Here is a 16,325-nt window from a genome sequence, read left to right as displayed (position 1 = left end):
TTTGGAGAAGGAAAGTACTTTTAAAAACAAAGCGAATACACAGTCTGTGCATGGCCCTAGTCCCCCCTCCCCCGCGGCCACTTGCCCAGGGTGTGGCGGAGCAGTGAGGAGGACACAAGGACAGAGGACCGGCTTCCTACGTCCAGAGGAGCCCCGAGATCCAGCCTGCGGCTGCTCTTCCCAGGAGTCTCCCGCCCTTGGAATAAAATCTCTGAAGTCACCTCAACAATACGTCTCTGGCTGGAGACGGGGCCCCGGGGTGGGGGGACGAAAGTTTTCTTCTTCCAAACTCCCCTCCCCGCTCCACGCCGGGAGGTTCTCTTGTTCCAGGAGAGGATGGCGTTGGAGGCAGCCCCAGCCATGACTCACTCAGAGCTAATCCGTGGCAAATCCATCACCATGGAGACTGCCAATCATCCATGCTTTTCATAGCTTAATAGCACATCTGCCAGGGGACAGCCGAGTGATACAAATTGTTCGCCCTGCCCACCTTGTTACTGTGGGGGCCTGGGGAGCAGACAGAGGGCGAGGGGCGGACCTCCGGCCCAGCTCAGGCCACCAATCACTGGTGACCTTTGGCCATCCTTCACGAACTGCTCTGTGCTCCTCCCTCACCAGCTGGTCAATGCAGGGTCAGAGGAGTCTTCCTCACCTGGCCGGCTGGCCGGCCTGGGCTGGTTGGGCTGGGGTGGGGTGAGCGGGCAGGGAAGCACAGCTCCTGGGCGGGGTGGGGTAAATGAGCCTGTGTAGACTGTTCAGTAATGGAAGTTTATGTTTGGAATATTACAGAATAATATTTCCATAATTTAAACCACAGAAAAGAAAGCTTGACTGACATTCTTAGGCGGCGATCTTCCTCAAAGGAAGAACAGAGATCCTCCTCTCTGGTCCTGGGAGGCATCTCAGAATGTCCCGCTGACGTGAGGTTTTAGTCTGATTCTCAAAAAACAAGCGTGGAGGAAAAGACAGACAGGTGCTGGCCTAGCGGATCGCAAATGTTAGTCCGGGTCAGACCCTGGGCTACTGGGTGGCACCTTCACCTCTGAGGCCCTGCTCATCCCTCACTGCAGGGAGAGGCTCTTTTCAGACAGGGGCCCCCTCTTACTAAGGGGCGGGGCCTGGAGGGGCAAAGGAGGGAACCTGGGGAGCCCTGTGAAGTCACATTACCTAGGCAATTGCCTGGCAACACCCTCTGGAATGTTGCCACCAAGGAGGCCAAGCCCTGCCTCAGGTGTAAGTGCTGACCCCGAATTGCATCCACAGGCAGGGAGTTCTTGCCTTAGGTCCAAGGAACTGCCAGGTCCAAGGAACTGCCCAGGCAGGAAACCCTTAAAACCTGTGCTCCATCTGGGTCAGGAGGCAGGACAGGCAGGGGAGGCTGGAAATATTTTCAGATGTTAACTTTTTAAAAACATATATATTTTATTGATTTTTTTACAGAAAGGAAGGTAGAGGAATAGAGAGCCAGAAACATTGATCAGCTGCCTCCTGCACACCACTTACTGGGGATATGCCCGCAACCAAGGTACATGGCCTTGACGGGAATCGAACCCAAGACCCTTGAGTCCGCAAGCTGGCGCTCTATCCACTGAGCCAAACCAGTTAGGCCAGATGTTAACATTTTTAAAGTTAATTTCCTTTATTTTGTTTCCCCCTTTCCTTTTCTGTCCATTCAAAAGGGAGTTAACCTATCAGTTGACTCTTGAACAATGCAGGGATTAAGGGTGCCAGCACCCCATGCAGTAAAAAATCCACATATAACTTCCAACTTCCCCCAAACTGAACTATTATTAGTCTACCATTGATCAGAAGCCTTGGCAATAACATAAACAGTGATTAACACATAATTTGTGTGACATGTTTTATATACTCTATTCTTACAAAAAAGGAAGCTAGAGCAAAAAAAATGTTAAGAAAATCATAGGGACAAAAAGATACATTTACAGTGCTGTGTGCATTTATGGGGGGGAACTCTGCCAATAAGGGAAGTTCGAACCCATGTTGCTGGAGGGCAGCTGTGCCTTATTGCCTGGGGGTGCTGTGGCAGGAAGAAGTAGAATTTGCCTGCATACTATTTGGGGCTCTGTTTCTGAAAGGCCTGGGCCTTAGGAGATTTTAGAGGATAGGGAAAGCATGGATGGACAAAAACAGAGTCTGCAGGTTTCCGTGCAAATAAAAAGATAGCATCCCCTGTTCAAAAATTACTAAGAACTATGTCCCCTCTCTTCACTTGGCCCAGGGGTGCTAAGGAGGATTGAATTATGTTAAATCCTTCAGGAATTATGAACAAGTAAACTTTTTACCAAGAGCAAAGCATGGAACCATTATGTGGCCCCTCAGAGCTCGGGATGCAGTGTGAATGCACAGGTTCATACCCACGAAGCTAGCCCCGGACAGGGTGGTCCCAGGATTAGGACAGAAGCTTGACCCCGGAGATGGGGGCAGGGAGAGCAAAGCCCACAGGATTTGGAACAATGAGGACCTGGGGCCCACTCCCTGGCAGCACCGGTGGGGACCGAGCAAGACCTCAGAAAGGAAGGTCGGGGAGACGCGTAGACTCTAAGGATAGGAGTCTTGGGCTTAGCAGATTTCTAGTCCCCAAAAGTGTCTCCGAAGTAGCAAAAGCACACACCTGACGGGATGTGCAGACCTGAAAATGGGAAGACCTGGCTCTGTGTCCAGATAATGAATAGCCAGAGCCCCCCTAACGTGCCCTGGTACTTGGTAAGATCCCAAGACCCTGGAACAATGGCAGGGCAAGGCAGAGGCAAGACCAATGACTGACGTCAGCGATCTGCCATCCTGGAAGAATAAAGGCTCCGAGTCAGAGGCTGACTCTCTTTTCAGTTCGCGGAAATGAAAGCGATGCGCTATTTCTGGCACACCTGGATTGGAGGACCAAGATTCTACCCATCACTTCTGAGATCCAGCTCCAGCCTCAGGCCCGGGGCCAAGCCTCAGGGGCATCAGATAGAAGGCCAGGTGAGAGAAGAAGCTCGGGCCAGAGGGGCTAGGTAGTACAGAGGGACAGAGGCGGGGGGACTGGGTGGTTCCCCATTGCTGGTATGAGGTGCCATCTCCTGACATCAGGAATAGAGGAGAAGAACCAGCTGCGGAGGAGGTGGGATGCGTTGGGTTCTGAACATGCTGGGTCTGGGGCACCCAAGAGAAGATGTCATGTGGGCAACTGAACCTAGGATGTGACGCTCGGAGAAGTCTGGAGCGGAGGTATCCATGGGGAGTCATCAGCTTTGTGGGTGGTCAGTGAACAATGGGCATGGATGCAATTCCAAGGCAAACAGCAGAGACAGGAGGGAAGGGGGCCCCGGCTTAGCCTGGAGAACCCCAACACTTAATGGGCAGGCAGAAGAGGACGTACCTATAATGGCAGGTCAGGGAGTCAGTGCGGGGAGGGAAGGGGGGGGGGTGGGAGGGTGCTGTGTCATTAAAGGTGAGGGAAGAGGAGGAGGAAGTGGACAGCTCCTAGAGGCCCAACACATCGACACATTGAAAATGTCCATGGATGCCGGAACCGGTTTGGCTCAGTGGATAGAGTGTCTGCCTGCAGACTGAAAGGTCCCAGGTTCGATTCCGGTCAAGGGCATGTGCCTTGGTTGCGGGCACTTCCCCTGTAAGGAGTGTGCAGGAGGCAGCTGGTCGATGTTTCTCTCTCATCAATGTTTCTAACTTTCTATCCCTCTTCCTTCCTCTCTGTAAAAAAATCAATATATATATATATATATATATATATATATATATATATATATATATATATATATTTTTTTTTTTTTTTTTTTTTTTTTTTTTTAAAGAAAGAAAGAAAAGAAAATGCCCATGGATTGAGTCATGACTGGGGGTTGGGGAGTGGGGCGGTAACTGATGATGCTTGGGATTCCAAACAGAGTGGAACATGGCGATGGGGGTGCAGACACAGCTCTGTGCTGGGCCGTGAAGAGGAGAGGAAAGGGGCCATTGCCACGGGGACTGGGGAAGGAGGATAATGGGCTTTGTTTTGTTTGTTTGTTTGTTTGTTTGTTTTTTATGTTATTTTCATTGTCACAGCTTTACCCAGGCATAACCTTAACCAAGCTGCATGTGTTTAAAGAGTGAGAATCTGAAAAGTTCTGACAGGTGAGTAGATCGGTAAAACCATCCCCTCAGTCAGGAATATATTTTTCAACTGATGACCAAAAAGATAGATACAGAGACAGTAAAGCAACAGACTGTCAAATTACAGCGGGGAGGGTAGGGAAATATGGGGGCAATAAGAGATCAACAGAAGGACTTGTATACATACATATAACCAATGGACGCAAAACTCTGGGGAGGGAGGGCATGTATGGGAGTGGGGGGGGGGAATGGTAAGATATGTACACATATAATACCTTAATAAAAAAATGAAAAAAAATAAATGAATAAAAGGAATATATTTTTCATCAAATTTCCCTGTTCACCCCCTCCTGCTTCTCTCACCCCATTTCCAGGCATCCACTGGTCTGCTTCCTGCTACTATAGTTTGCAAGTTCTAGAATCTTCTGTAAATGGGGTTTTTACCATTTTATCTTTTTAAAAGGGTACTCATTCTTGTCTGACTTCTTTCACACAGATAACTATTTTGAGATTCACCTATGTTGTTGCCTGTATCATTCGTTCGTGTCTTTTTCCTGGTTAGTAGTTTACATTGTATGGCAAACACCGTCATTTGTTTACCCCCTCACCTACGGGGGAATACAGTCAGACCCCGGTTCTCGACCATCCCCCATCCTGAACAAGTCGGTTCCCGAGCAAGCGGTTCCCAGGAAAGATGCCCTGGGAGTCTAACCAAGCTTCAGTTCTCAGTCTAACAGTCCTTTCCTGCTGACATCTCAGGCAACACACCAAGGAGAGCAAGCTTTTGTTGCTGGGAAAAAATCGATGATTAGCCCAATTTTAAACCATGAAGAGGCCATCAAGAGCGCTAACGTTGCGAAGGGTATAGAAGAAGCAACGATCACAGGCAGTTGAAGAGGTAGGAAATCTGTTGCCGATTTGGAGAGAAGAAAAGCAGGGAGCCATTTTCCTGCTGCGTGCTGACCTGAAAGACTCCCCCGGACGGAGTGCCGGGGGCGGCTCCCTGGAGGCCAGGAGGGGGTGGTGAAATAAACGTGAGAAGTGTTTATTTATTTACAGATTACACAGTGCATTGGACATGCGCTGTATATAAGGAAGGTTAAAACGGGGAATCCTTGGAGGGCCTGGAATGGATTAATTACATTTACATTATTTCTAACGGGGGGGGGGGGGGGGGATTATTCTGTTTCCGAACAACTCGCTTCTCGAACAGCCTTCCTGAGCAAATTAGGTTGGAGAACCGAGGTTCCACTGTCTGAGTTGTTTCCAGTTTGGGACTATTACACACCAAGCTGCTGTGAACTTCCATGCACAGTCTTCGACGGGCACCTGCTTTCGTCCCCCACAGCAGGTCACCGGGAGCGGGATGGCTGGGTGTATGTTTAATGTATAAGAAGCCACCAAGTTTTCCCAAAATGTTGGTGCCATTTTACTTTCCCATTAGCAGTCTGTGAGCACCCCAGTGTCCCCATGTCTCTGCCAACATTTGGTATGGACAGCCTTTTAAGTGGTTGGCATTCTAGTAGCTTCTCCTCCTTTTTCTACCCCTATCCTGCTTAGGGAGAGGATGAGGAGCAAGAAAATGGCCACATATAAGACGGCAGAGGGAAAAGGTGAGGAAGAGAAGGAGACAAAATCAGCCACACTCCAGGGCATCAACACAGCCTGACTAAAGGAGAAATGCTTTTCTAAGTCTATGCCTCCCCCCAACCCCCCTCACCCCATCATTTATCAATAGATCATTTGGTCAATATATTGGCTTACGGCCTCCAGTCCAGGCCCCCAGCATGGGACACGAGTTCTGCGGAGAACTCAGCTGTGGAAGGCCTCTCCCGGGCCCTGCGGCCAGGAAAGTGGGGGGGGGGGTAGGCGATCCTGGTTTCCCCACACTCAGTGTGGTAAGAAAAGACAACAGCACTTCTTTGTGGGTCAGGGGAGAGAGAGGGGAGTTCTGACCCAGTTTGCACTCCTTCCAGGGTAGACAGGAAGCCACCCTGCCTAGCCCTCAGAGAAGCATACCCCCTCTCTCCGCTTGGCCCAGAGGTGTCACACATAAGTACGGGGGTTAAGGAGGATAAAATCAAGTTGGGCCTTCAGGAATTATGAACAATACACTGCTACAACAACAGATTTTTAGTCAGGGCTAAGGCCATCTCTAAAGTCAGAGATGTACATGCTATGAAGGTCCGTTGCGATTCTGAGTTTTACGCACCAAGCATTTATACCCCCAACATGAGCGTGAAAAATACCCCAACCAATGACCGTACCTGTCGCCGCTGGGAAGAACACCCCGAAGACGGTGGGGAAAGACTCCCCGGCGCTGTAGTCGGGCAGCGTGTTGTTCTGCAGCAGCTCCGGCGAGTAGCCCACGAAGCCATGGTCTGAAACACACCGAGAGGAGAGGGGCCGGTGAGCCGGTGACACCATGTAGCACAGGCTTCCCCGGACTGTAGTCCCCCCCAATGCGGAGAGAGAGGAGGCCCGGCAAAACCCTCTTCCTCCCTCACCCAGCTCGACTTCCGTGCGTCTGGACCTGCGGATACAGGCGGACGAAGTGACACGAAAGGGAACAGCAGTTACCACTGGGGACGGGAGCATTTTCTTTTAGTTTTTTGCTTGTGGATCTCAATATAATTGAAATCTTTCGATGAGCATGTATGTGTGTGCGTTTGTTTTTAATTTAAAAAAATTAAGTTAGCTCCCTGCTCAGAAACCATCCCCTGGGTCCCCTTTAGCTGCGGAATATACACTGAGTGGCCAGATCATTATGATCTCTGAACTCATAATGATCTGCCCACTCAGTGTATATCCTATAGAATAAAAGGCTAATATGCAAATTACCGTATTTTCCGGCGTATAAGACGACTTTTGAAATGAAAAAAAGTCAACCGAAAATCGGGGGCAAAAAACCAAAATTGCACAAAAATTACCTGCAGATCTTGACGGCAAAGTAAGTCTTTTCTTTGAAGTGGGGGGTAGTCTTATACAGTGAATATAGGCCTAAACCTATGTTTTAACTGTAAAATTAGGGGGTCGTCTTCTACGCCGGAAAATACGGGTATCCCTTTGACCAGGAGTTCCACCAACAGGCAGGCCAGCCAACCGCCCATGTCCTCTCCCCCTGGCCAGGCTGGCTGGACCCTACCCATGCACAAATTCATGCACTGGGCCTCTAACACCCATGCACACACACACGCACACACACACACTGAGTGGTCAGATTATTAACTCCTTAGGACAGGGGTCCTCAAACTTTTTAAAGTGGGGGCCAGATCACGGTCCCTCAGAGAGCTGGAGGGCCGGACTATATGAACTACTAATTCCTACTGTAACACCTCGGCTGCGCTCACTGCCCAAAAAACCTGGCGGTCAGGATCAGACTCCTCTGCGGGCCGCATGTGGCCCGCGGGCCGTAGTTTGAAGACCCCTGCCTTAGGATGAGTGTCAGAGCCCTCCACAGCCTGGCAACATCCCACCGCCTTCTCTTCCTCTTTGCCTCTTTCTTCTCCCAACAGTCACATGGACCCCTCTTCCCAAGAACCCCACACACATCCAACCCCGTGTCCCTGCCTCCCAGGCCCTTCTCCCACACCCCCGAGCATCCATAAGGTGCTCACTTTTCAAGCTCATGACAAAGGTTGCTCCCTGTGGGTTTACAGGAACTCCGGAATCAGAATCAGCTTTTCCTCCTGGGTGCAGCTGGCATTATCGCCACACTAGGTCTGTCCCCCACGAGCCCCCTTGGGGCAACAAGTCCAGTCTCACACATCTCTGTCCCCGAGTCACGCACTGCGCCTGGGACACAGCAGGCAGGCGGCGAATGTGGGTCACCCTGAAAAGACTCTCTCCCTCAGATCTCACCCGCGGGCACCTCCCGCTTCCGTGCTTTCAATCTGACTTGTTCACAGAGCGCTTTGTAGAGGGGCATGTCAGATCTGGTTTCCTCGATGCGTTTTAAACGTCTAGTACGTTGACTTGAATGACATGTTTCAAGTACGAATCCTACAGGCACTTGGCTTCTCTGTCAAAGGAGGTCACTTTGAACAGCATCTGTGGACACATGGCGTTTCGAGAGACAAGGTAACCGGTCCTGGGCCGGGAGCACGCAGGCTCTCCAGCTGTGCTTCTGAAGCACGTCTCTGAGGATGGGAGGTTTGTTCTTGCAAACCGCAGTCCGAGAGGAGCCAGCGGGCCCCACCCTCTGCCCCTGCGGTCACGGAGAACAGCCCTGGGCTGTGACTCCACAGCTGACCCCTAGGCCGGGGGACAGCATCGCCTGCCGCTCCTCCACCTGCCTCGGGGCTCAGCCTCGCCCCGAGCATCCACCCACCCAACGCGCCCGCTCCCCGGTGAGTCCTGTGAGGTCGCCAGCCGCTTCTCACAGCGTCCAAGACGCATCACTTCATAGGAAAAGTATTTCCAAAAAAACAGTAAAACAAAAGCTCAGTGAAGCACAAGGGACCCTTGGGAGTCTGGTCGGGATGCAAAATCGTCGTCGGCTGCCCTCTTTTCCTGGGACATTCGATTCCAGGAACTGGGCAACATTTCTGAATGGTTTGGCACCTGCACGGCTGGTCCTCCCCTCATTAACAAAAGAGCGACAACAGCTAAGGGAACGTCCGTTTATCCGCTGGCTGACCCCGCGGCGAGCCTTTCTGAGGAGAAAACCAGCCCAGCCTGCCTTGGAGCGGAGCTCAGCCAAGCTGGAAGGGCGCTCAGGTCTGAAAGCGCATCTGGGCGTGCGCCGGGCGGCCAGCCGTGCGGACATAAACACCTCGTCAGGCTCCGTGGGCCGCCGCCGCCGCCGCCGCCGCTAAGGGGCCCCGGCGGGCAGGGCTGTGGTCACCAGGCCTGAAGGGCTTTGCCTGGTCAGCCTGGAGGGTCCAAGTGGTTGCAGGCCCCATCGGTGAGTCACTGGGAAGCCTTTCCTCTCCTCCCTCCCTCCCACCTACAAGACCACAGATGAGAGGATGAGTCCCTTGGCTCCAGCGGGGGCGGGCGGGGGGGGCGCTGTCTCAGCCCCTTTCTCCTGGGGCAGCCCTCACACATCCCCCAGCAGACTCACACCCACCCTGCAGACCCAGCCTCCCCTCCCAGGTCCAGCTCTGCACCTCTCTCAAGGAAATAACCTTACATTTGAGAAGAACTCTATGGACCAAGCTGCTTGGCAATGCTTTATTTCTAACCAGTAGGCCTGTGCACGAATCCGTGCACCAGGAGATCTCGGCAGCCCTCCTGTGGCTCCCCTGCCCCCTACCCCCTTCCCCGATTCTCCCCATAGCTTGCTGCCCTGCTCCCTCCTGCAGCTCTCGCTGCCCGCTTGTAGTTCGCTGCCCCACCCTCCTGCAGATCCGTGATCCGGTCTTTACACAGTCGGTCATTATGCCTCACGCACAGCATAATGGATAATTAGCATATTCCTCTCTTATTATATAGGATATTGTAAAGTGGGTCTCAATGTCTAACCATAAGGGGGCTGAAGTATTTCAAATGCTTATAAAGGGTTTTTAGTGCCATTGAGTTTTTGTTTTAAAAACTCAAAAAAAGTTTCCATTTATGTATGTATAGAGCAGAAGCAAATATACCAGAACAACAGTGGCTGTCTGTATAATGCAATCAGGGGCAATTTCTTCTGTCAGTTTTTTTTTTTTTTTTTTTTTTTATGTCTACACATTTTCCACGTGTTTTTAATGAGCATAATCGACTTATCATCAAAAGGTATCTTTCAGAAAAACAAACAACATCCCATAATGGAAAGCCCACTTTCTCTAGACAGCTTTTCTATAAACAAATCTTTTCTTCTTTTCATCTCTACTCCCCCTACTTCTCAAAATGATTTCAGCGGTTTATGAGAAAAACATAAGTACAACGAGGATCCGAAGAAAAAAAATGAGAGAGAGAGGCCCCAGCCATGCCAGCACGGGACACAGCCTGAGGCTCTGAACACGGCTTCGAGGTCAGATCCTGCAGTCACCTCCCTCCAACCAGAACCCAAGGCCCAGAGAGCATCTGGTGACCTTTCTGACCAAGCAGGACTGGCCCCAGGGCGCACCCCACCCCTGTGCCACTTCCTAATGGAGAAGGACCCCAGAGGTTACATGGTGGACCTGCCTCGTTTCTCTGCCCCGACCTCCCCAGGCCCTTGTGACTTCACCCCTCCAACCCCCCTACCACCACCTCAGGCCCCAGTTCTGAGCCAGCCCCCTAGCAGGTTGACCAGCCATCACCCCAACTCCTGGAACCCGGGCCTCTCCCACACGCTGACCCTGGCCCAGCTGGCCCAGGGCAGGCACGAAGGGCAGGCGCTGGTGCCTCTGGCTGGCGTGCGTTGCTGGGGATTGAGGTTAGCTGTCAGCGCCGACACCTGGGGCCAGCCTCTTGCAGCGGGTCTTCATGACCGACTCTCTGATGCCCAGACCAAAGGGCTGCTTGAGATTCCGATGAAAGCTGTGGGCCCTCTCTCCACAGACAACACATTCTGCAAACCGGCTGGGGTGCTCAGGCCTCCTAAGACACTCGGGGAGGCTTCGGCCGCGAGGTTCAGGACTTGTACATGGTTCCTGAAACTGTTCTGCCAGGTCCTGCGGGCACCTAGGACATCCCAGCCCTGCCCGCCACCACTCCCTGCAGAGGAGCAGTCACAGCCAACACCGCTCCACACTGCAGGCCTGCCAGGCAGCGCAATCCCTCTGTGCACAGGGGCAACCCGCCCTCGGAGAGTAATAAACTCACTGAGTACCTCAAGCATGCCCATCGCTAGGTATCCAGTCCTTTACAAGGCCAACCTTGATCTTCACAGTCGCCCTGCAAGCTCGGAGGTGAGGAAACCAGGCTCAGGAAGAAGGTACAGAATGTTGCCCGGGTCACAGAGCTAGGCCTGCCTGCGTGACAGCTAACAGCGTCTCCTCCGGGCCAGGCCCCAGCCTCGCCCGCCTCCCACACAGAGAGAAGTGTGCTGCCCGGGCTTCCTCCAACCTCCCGAGACTCCCCCAGAGCTCCCAGCAGCCCCCTCTCTCCATCTGCCGGCCAGCAGGAGGCCCACCTGCAGACTGCCACCAGCTGAAGGGGTGGGTAGCCGGGGCTTGCACAGCTGGGAGGAGGCAGGGCCCAGCCTGGGCCCCAGGTCTGTCTGAATTCAGTGTTTTCCATCAGCCACACCGTTTCTCGGTAACTCGTCCCAGAGCTGTTCCCCGAGAGATTTCTAAAAACTGTCCCTTGGCCTCTGTGAGCCTTGCGTCTCCTCTTCGGGGAAGCTGGGGGAGTCAGGCTGGGGAGTCGGGCTGGGGTTCTCTCAGCGGCTTCCAAATCTGAAAGGCACGGGATGCCCGGGGCCTGCAGCTGCTGCGAGTGAACGTATCTGGTTTGACCTGGACATCTGTTTCTATAATATATCCACAGGAAAAATACCTGGGTCCCCTTTGAGCTGTGTGTTTTTAGAAAGAACAGAGAAAACAAATCACACCAAACCCAGGCAAGTACAGGCAAGGGGAGAGGACGCCCGCAGGCCTGTCTGCAGAGAGGCTGGGGAGCTGTGCTTTTCCGGGTCCACTGTCTGATCAGAGGGCTGCTCACGGGCCCCCACCACCGTGCCCTGGCCAAAGGTGGCCAGCCTTGGTCACATGTGGTGACAGACCACAGCTCCCTCAGGGCTGGGCTAGGCCCCAAACCCTCTGGTGTGGTGGCTGCTAGGAAGCTGCCTATGGCACCTGTGGTTCCCCCACGCCTGCCCCCGTCCCCGTCCCCGTCCCCGTCCCCGCCCCTGCCCCCGCCCCTGCCCCTGCCCCTGCCCCTGCCCCTGGGGTCTGCTGCAATTAGAAGAGGCAGTCTGGAAGTCATCAGCCCCCACATGTGGATGTCACATGGCCACTACTGACGAACTTAGAAAGGGAGATTTCTAAAAATGACGCCGGCCCTTGAGCTCCCCCCTCCCCACCCCCCCCCCCCCACACACACACACTGTGCGCCGCGGGCTCCCACAGGGGAGGGGGCTTCCGGCACTGGCTTTCTTCTTGGCTCCCATCCCCAGCCCCTCCACCGGCAAGATAGCCCCTTCCTGGGAAGGGACAATGGGAGAGGCTGGTCCAACCAGGAATAGAAAGAGTGGAGGAAGGGCCCGGGAGGGAGGAAGGCAGGGAGGGGCCCGGCCCCAAGGGCAGGCTGACCTGGGAGAGCACAGGAAGAGCAACTGGGCAAGGAAGAGGAAAGGAGAGGCTGTGTGTGATTCTGGGAAGGGGGGCACACCCTGCAAACAGCACCTGTGGGGGGGGGGGGGGCCTCCAGCCGGCGAGAGAAGACCACCGAGAGCGAGCGGAGGGCCCCGGAGGAAGAGGAAGCACAGTAGGTGTGCCCTCAGGAACACACACAATGGGTGCTTTCCCAGGGGTCAAGCAGTCGCTGTGGACAAAGCCCCTCCTGAGGTCCGGCTCCCTGTGGCGCTGGACTGCGACCCAGGAGGGTCTGCCCAGCGGGCCTTATCCCTCGACGGCTCTGGGACTCGGCCTGAGGGGGACAGGGGCCCACAGCTTGGGGGCCGTGAGTCGGGAAGGTCAGCCTGACAGAGCGCTGGGTGAAAGGGGAAGAAGGGGAGTGTCCAGGGCCCCTTCCTGCACTGAGTGCCCACACAGCACCTGCCCAGGCGGCCTCCTCACACACTCACTCAGATACTGCCCGGCCCCAGGTGGTCCAAGGTGGACGGAGGGGAGCAGTGAACCCCACCCAGCATGCCCCGGCCGCCCCGGCTGGTGAACGGGGTTTCTGTGCCTCTGGGCTTTGGGGTTCGCTCCTGGAAGCTGCTGTGAGCAAGGCAGCCCCAGGCCTCGGGACGGAAGATACGCCCAAAGAGCAGAGGGAGGGAGAAGTCCAGGCCCATCTCCTCCTCTGTGGTGTGGGGATGAGGGCCCCAAAGACCTCTGGGAGGAAGGGGAGAGCGGTGATGAGACCAGTAGTCAGAACACCTGGTTCCACCACAAGCTCGCCGTGGGCCTGTCGGTGAGCCCTTCCCCCTGGGAAATGCAAAGTCTGGCCCTCGGTCTGGACGTGGCCCGAGACTCTGCATTCCTGCCGAGCACCCAGGTGATGGAGGGCAGGGTGCCCGACCGTTCCCCACACCCTCCCCGTTCTGCAAGTTGCCAAACCAGAAGCCCCTTCTCAACACGCAGGACACGTGAGCCAAAGACGCCACTGATCCCCAAAGTCAGATGTAAAACTCAAATCAGCTTCCAGGACATGTCAGCCCCGCCCCGACCTCCCGGACCCCCTCCCTTTCTCTGGGGCTGGTGGTACAATGCACACCCCAGAATGGCTACAGCCCTGACCGGTTTGGCTCAGTGGATAGAGCGTCGGCCTGCAGACTGAAAGGTCCCAGGTTCGATTCTAGTCAAGGGCATGTACCTTGGTTGTGGGCACATCCCCAGTAGCGGGTGTGCAGGAGGCAGCTGGTAGATGTTCCTCTCTCATTGATGTTTCTGACTCCCTCTACGTTCCTCTCTCAAATAAAAAAAAAAAAAAAAAATTAATAAAACATATATTTAAAAAAAGAAAAAAAAGAATATGTGAATGAATCAAAGCAGGCCTGCATGACAAGTGCTTGGTGTAACATCTTCCGTTATTTCACTGTCATGAGTGCTCCCTGTTAGTGCAGATATCATAGGGAAACTTCAAGATGGCATCCACTGGCCCAAGCTTACAGCTGAGGAAAATGGAGTTTAAAAATGGAAGTCAGCTGCTCTAAGGCCATGGTCCGCAAACTGCGGCTTGCAAGCCACATGCGGCTCTTGGGCCCTTGAGTGTGGCTCTTCCACAAAATACCACGGCCTGGCCAGTCTATTTTGAAGAAGTGGCATTAGAAGAAGTTTAAGTTTTAAAAATGTGGCTCTCCAAAGAGATTTCAATCGTTGTACTATTGATATTTGGCTCTGCTGACTAATGAGTTTGCCGACCACTGGCCTAAGGCATGGAGAACTAACTGCAAATGGGGCAGTAGCCATCGCTCAGGGTTGAGTTGGAGTCCACTCGTTAGCAAGTCCCCATGGGCTGGCCTGTCCTTGAACTGGGTCCTAACAATCCTGGTCCACTTAGATGCTCCATAAAAAAAATAATTTAAAAATTGAATTCCTCTGGGCTGTATTGATTTGGACTGTATGGATCGCGGGCTGGGGAGATGGAAGGGGACAGAATAGGTTTGGAAAAGCCCGCCCCCAGGCCCCGCCCACAGCACAGCCCTCCTTCCCTGCAGCTCTGGGCGGTGAGCTGGGCGCTTCCCCAGACCGCAGCCTCCTCCCTGGCTTCAGCCCTGGTGAGCGTGGTCCTCCAAGGGAGGGTGGGGAGAGGATGTGAGCAGGGCTTCCAGCTCCCAGGCCCCCACCCAGAGAGAAAATACACAGAGGAGGGCTGGGCCGGCCAGCGGAGGCCAGAAGGGAAGTCGGAGCGGGGCTGGGCCGGCCCCGAGGGCGCAGGGAGGAGCAGCCTGGAGCCTCCGGGCCCCTGGGGAAGGCCTCCACCCTGCGGGAAAGCGGGCTGGTGGGGCGGGAACCGCAGGAAAAGCCCGGCGCTGGGCAACTCTGGGGAAGAAGGGCCCCGGTGGGGGTGATCTCAGGGCAGCCCCCTTGGGAGGGGGGGCTAAGAGTTCCCGTAAGGAGAGGGGCTCCTGCCAACCCCTACAACCTAGGACGGGACAGGCAGTCCCGGGGCTCCTTCTGAGCAAAGGATTGGCACGTGGAGGGGAGGATGAGCCTTTTCCTGGCGAACAATGGTTTCTGATACCCAAGGAACCGCTAGCCTGTGTGCTATTTTACACGCTTCGTGGCCTTCTCCTGTCATGGCCTTGGGGTCAGCAAGTTGAGATGCGAGGAGCGTTTTGCCTGGAGAGGCCTAAGGGGCCCCAGGACATCACGGAACTCAGGGCTCACCTGCAGGAACAAAGAAGCACCTCGGGCTAATGGACGCCCCGTGTGCTGAGCGGGCTGCGTGCAGGCCCGTCCACCCCGAGGGCTTTGTGTGCACTCACTCAGGGAGCAGGTGCGTTTTTCAGGTAAGAAAGTGGAGCATAGCCAGGACTGGTTTGGCTCAGTGGGTAGAGCATCGGCCTGCAGACTGAAAGGTCCCAGGTTCGATTCCGGTCAAGGGCATGTACCTGTGTTGTGGGCACATCCCCAGTAAGGAGTGTGCAGGAGGCAGCTGATCTATATTTCTCACACATTGATGTTTCTAAACTGTCTATCCATCTCCCTTCCTCTCTAAAAAAAATCAATAAAATATATTTTAAAAAAGAAAGAAAGAAAGAAAGAAAGAAAAAGAAAGAAAGCAAGAAAGAAAGAGGAGCATAGACAGGATTCCACCCTTGGCTCCCATGCGGGGGCGGGGGGCGGGGGGGTCAGTGCTCACCCAAGGATACAGCGAGTGTGGGAAGGGGGTCTTGAGCTAAGCTGGGTGGTGGCCTGGGCCCCTACTAAGAGGACTCCAGAGGCCCCCACCCGGCCCAGCCTGCAGAGCCCCCAGGGCCCGCCCAGGGCTGCTCTCAGCTCACAGGAGCCGGAGAAAGGAAAATCTGGCCTTCTTATCTCCGGGGGAAAGGAATGCACTCCCCGCCAGGATAAGTGGCTGTTTTGACAGGAAGTCTCCACCCTGGCTGTGGGTTCCTCCCAGCCACCACTGACTCCTTCTGGCAGCTGGGAAGGGGGTGGATGGTCAAGGGGCCCTCCCACCGAGAACCTCACTGCAAACATTCAAACTCCCGGCCCCCCCCCCCCCCCCCCCCCCCCGTTCTGCAGCCACGGGCAGCTCTCCCCCACCCCAAATCCTACCCAGAGAGAAAGGAGCCGATGGTCTCTGAGAACGCCATGGCAGAGGTTGGGTATCAGAGGCCATTAGAAGATTAGACCATGGGGGAGGGGGGTGTTGGCTCTGAGACAGAGAAGCAGGACGCCGTGTGTTCCAGCATTGTCCTTTGTGGGGGCTCCTCAGCCTTCGTGGCGCTCAGCAAGCCCTTCGGCAGGGTGCCCGCGGAGAGCAAGGCATCTCTGCATCAACTCCCCATGGATTAGGATCTCCTCAGGTCAGGGATAGGTCCATTCCCCCCAATATCCCCTCCTCCTCTCTGGATGGGTGCAATCATGGGGTGCTCCATGGGCAGGGGGACCACACAGATGGGCAGAGGGACCACACATCCTTCCTGGCTCAGTCCCGCTTACACCTGTGGCGCGGGGTATCTGTCAGTG

General features: G+C 54.5%; 1 protein-coding gene across 1 annotated transcript in view; it reads right to left on the bottom strand.

Moving 5' to 3' along the window:
* The window catches only part of SLC12A8 (solute carrier family 12 member 8), a 146,649-nt gene that overhangs the window by 59,372 nt on the left and 70,952 nt on the right, over positions 1-16,325 (bottom strand). The window contains exon 5 of the mRNA XM_084871629.1: positions 6,378-6,491. Within this exon, the coding sequence (XP_084727755.1) occupies positions 6,378-6,491 (114 nt within the window). The remainder of the gene's footprint in view (positions 1-6,377; positions 6,492-16,325) is intronic.

This window comes from Pipistrellus hanaki (genome assembly GCF_964339955.1).
Source record: "Pipistrellus hanaki genome assembly, chromosome: 2".
NCBI lineage: Eukaryota > Metazoa > Chordata > Mammalia > Chiroptera > Vespertilionidae > Pipistrellus > Pipistrellus hanaki.
The sequence above is the reverse complement of the archived record's forward strand: the minus strand, read 5'-3'. Positions and strand labels throughout refer to the sequence as shown.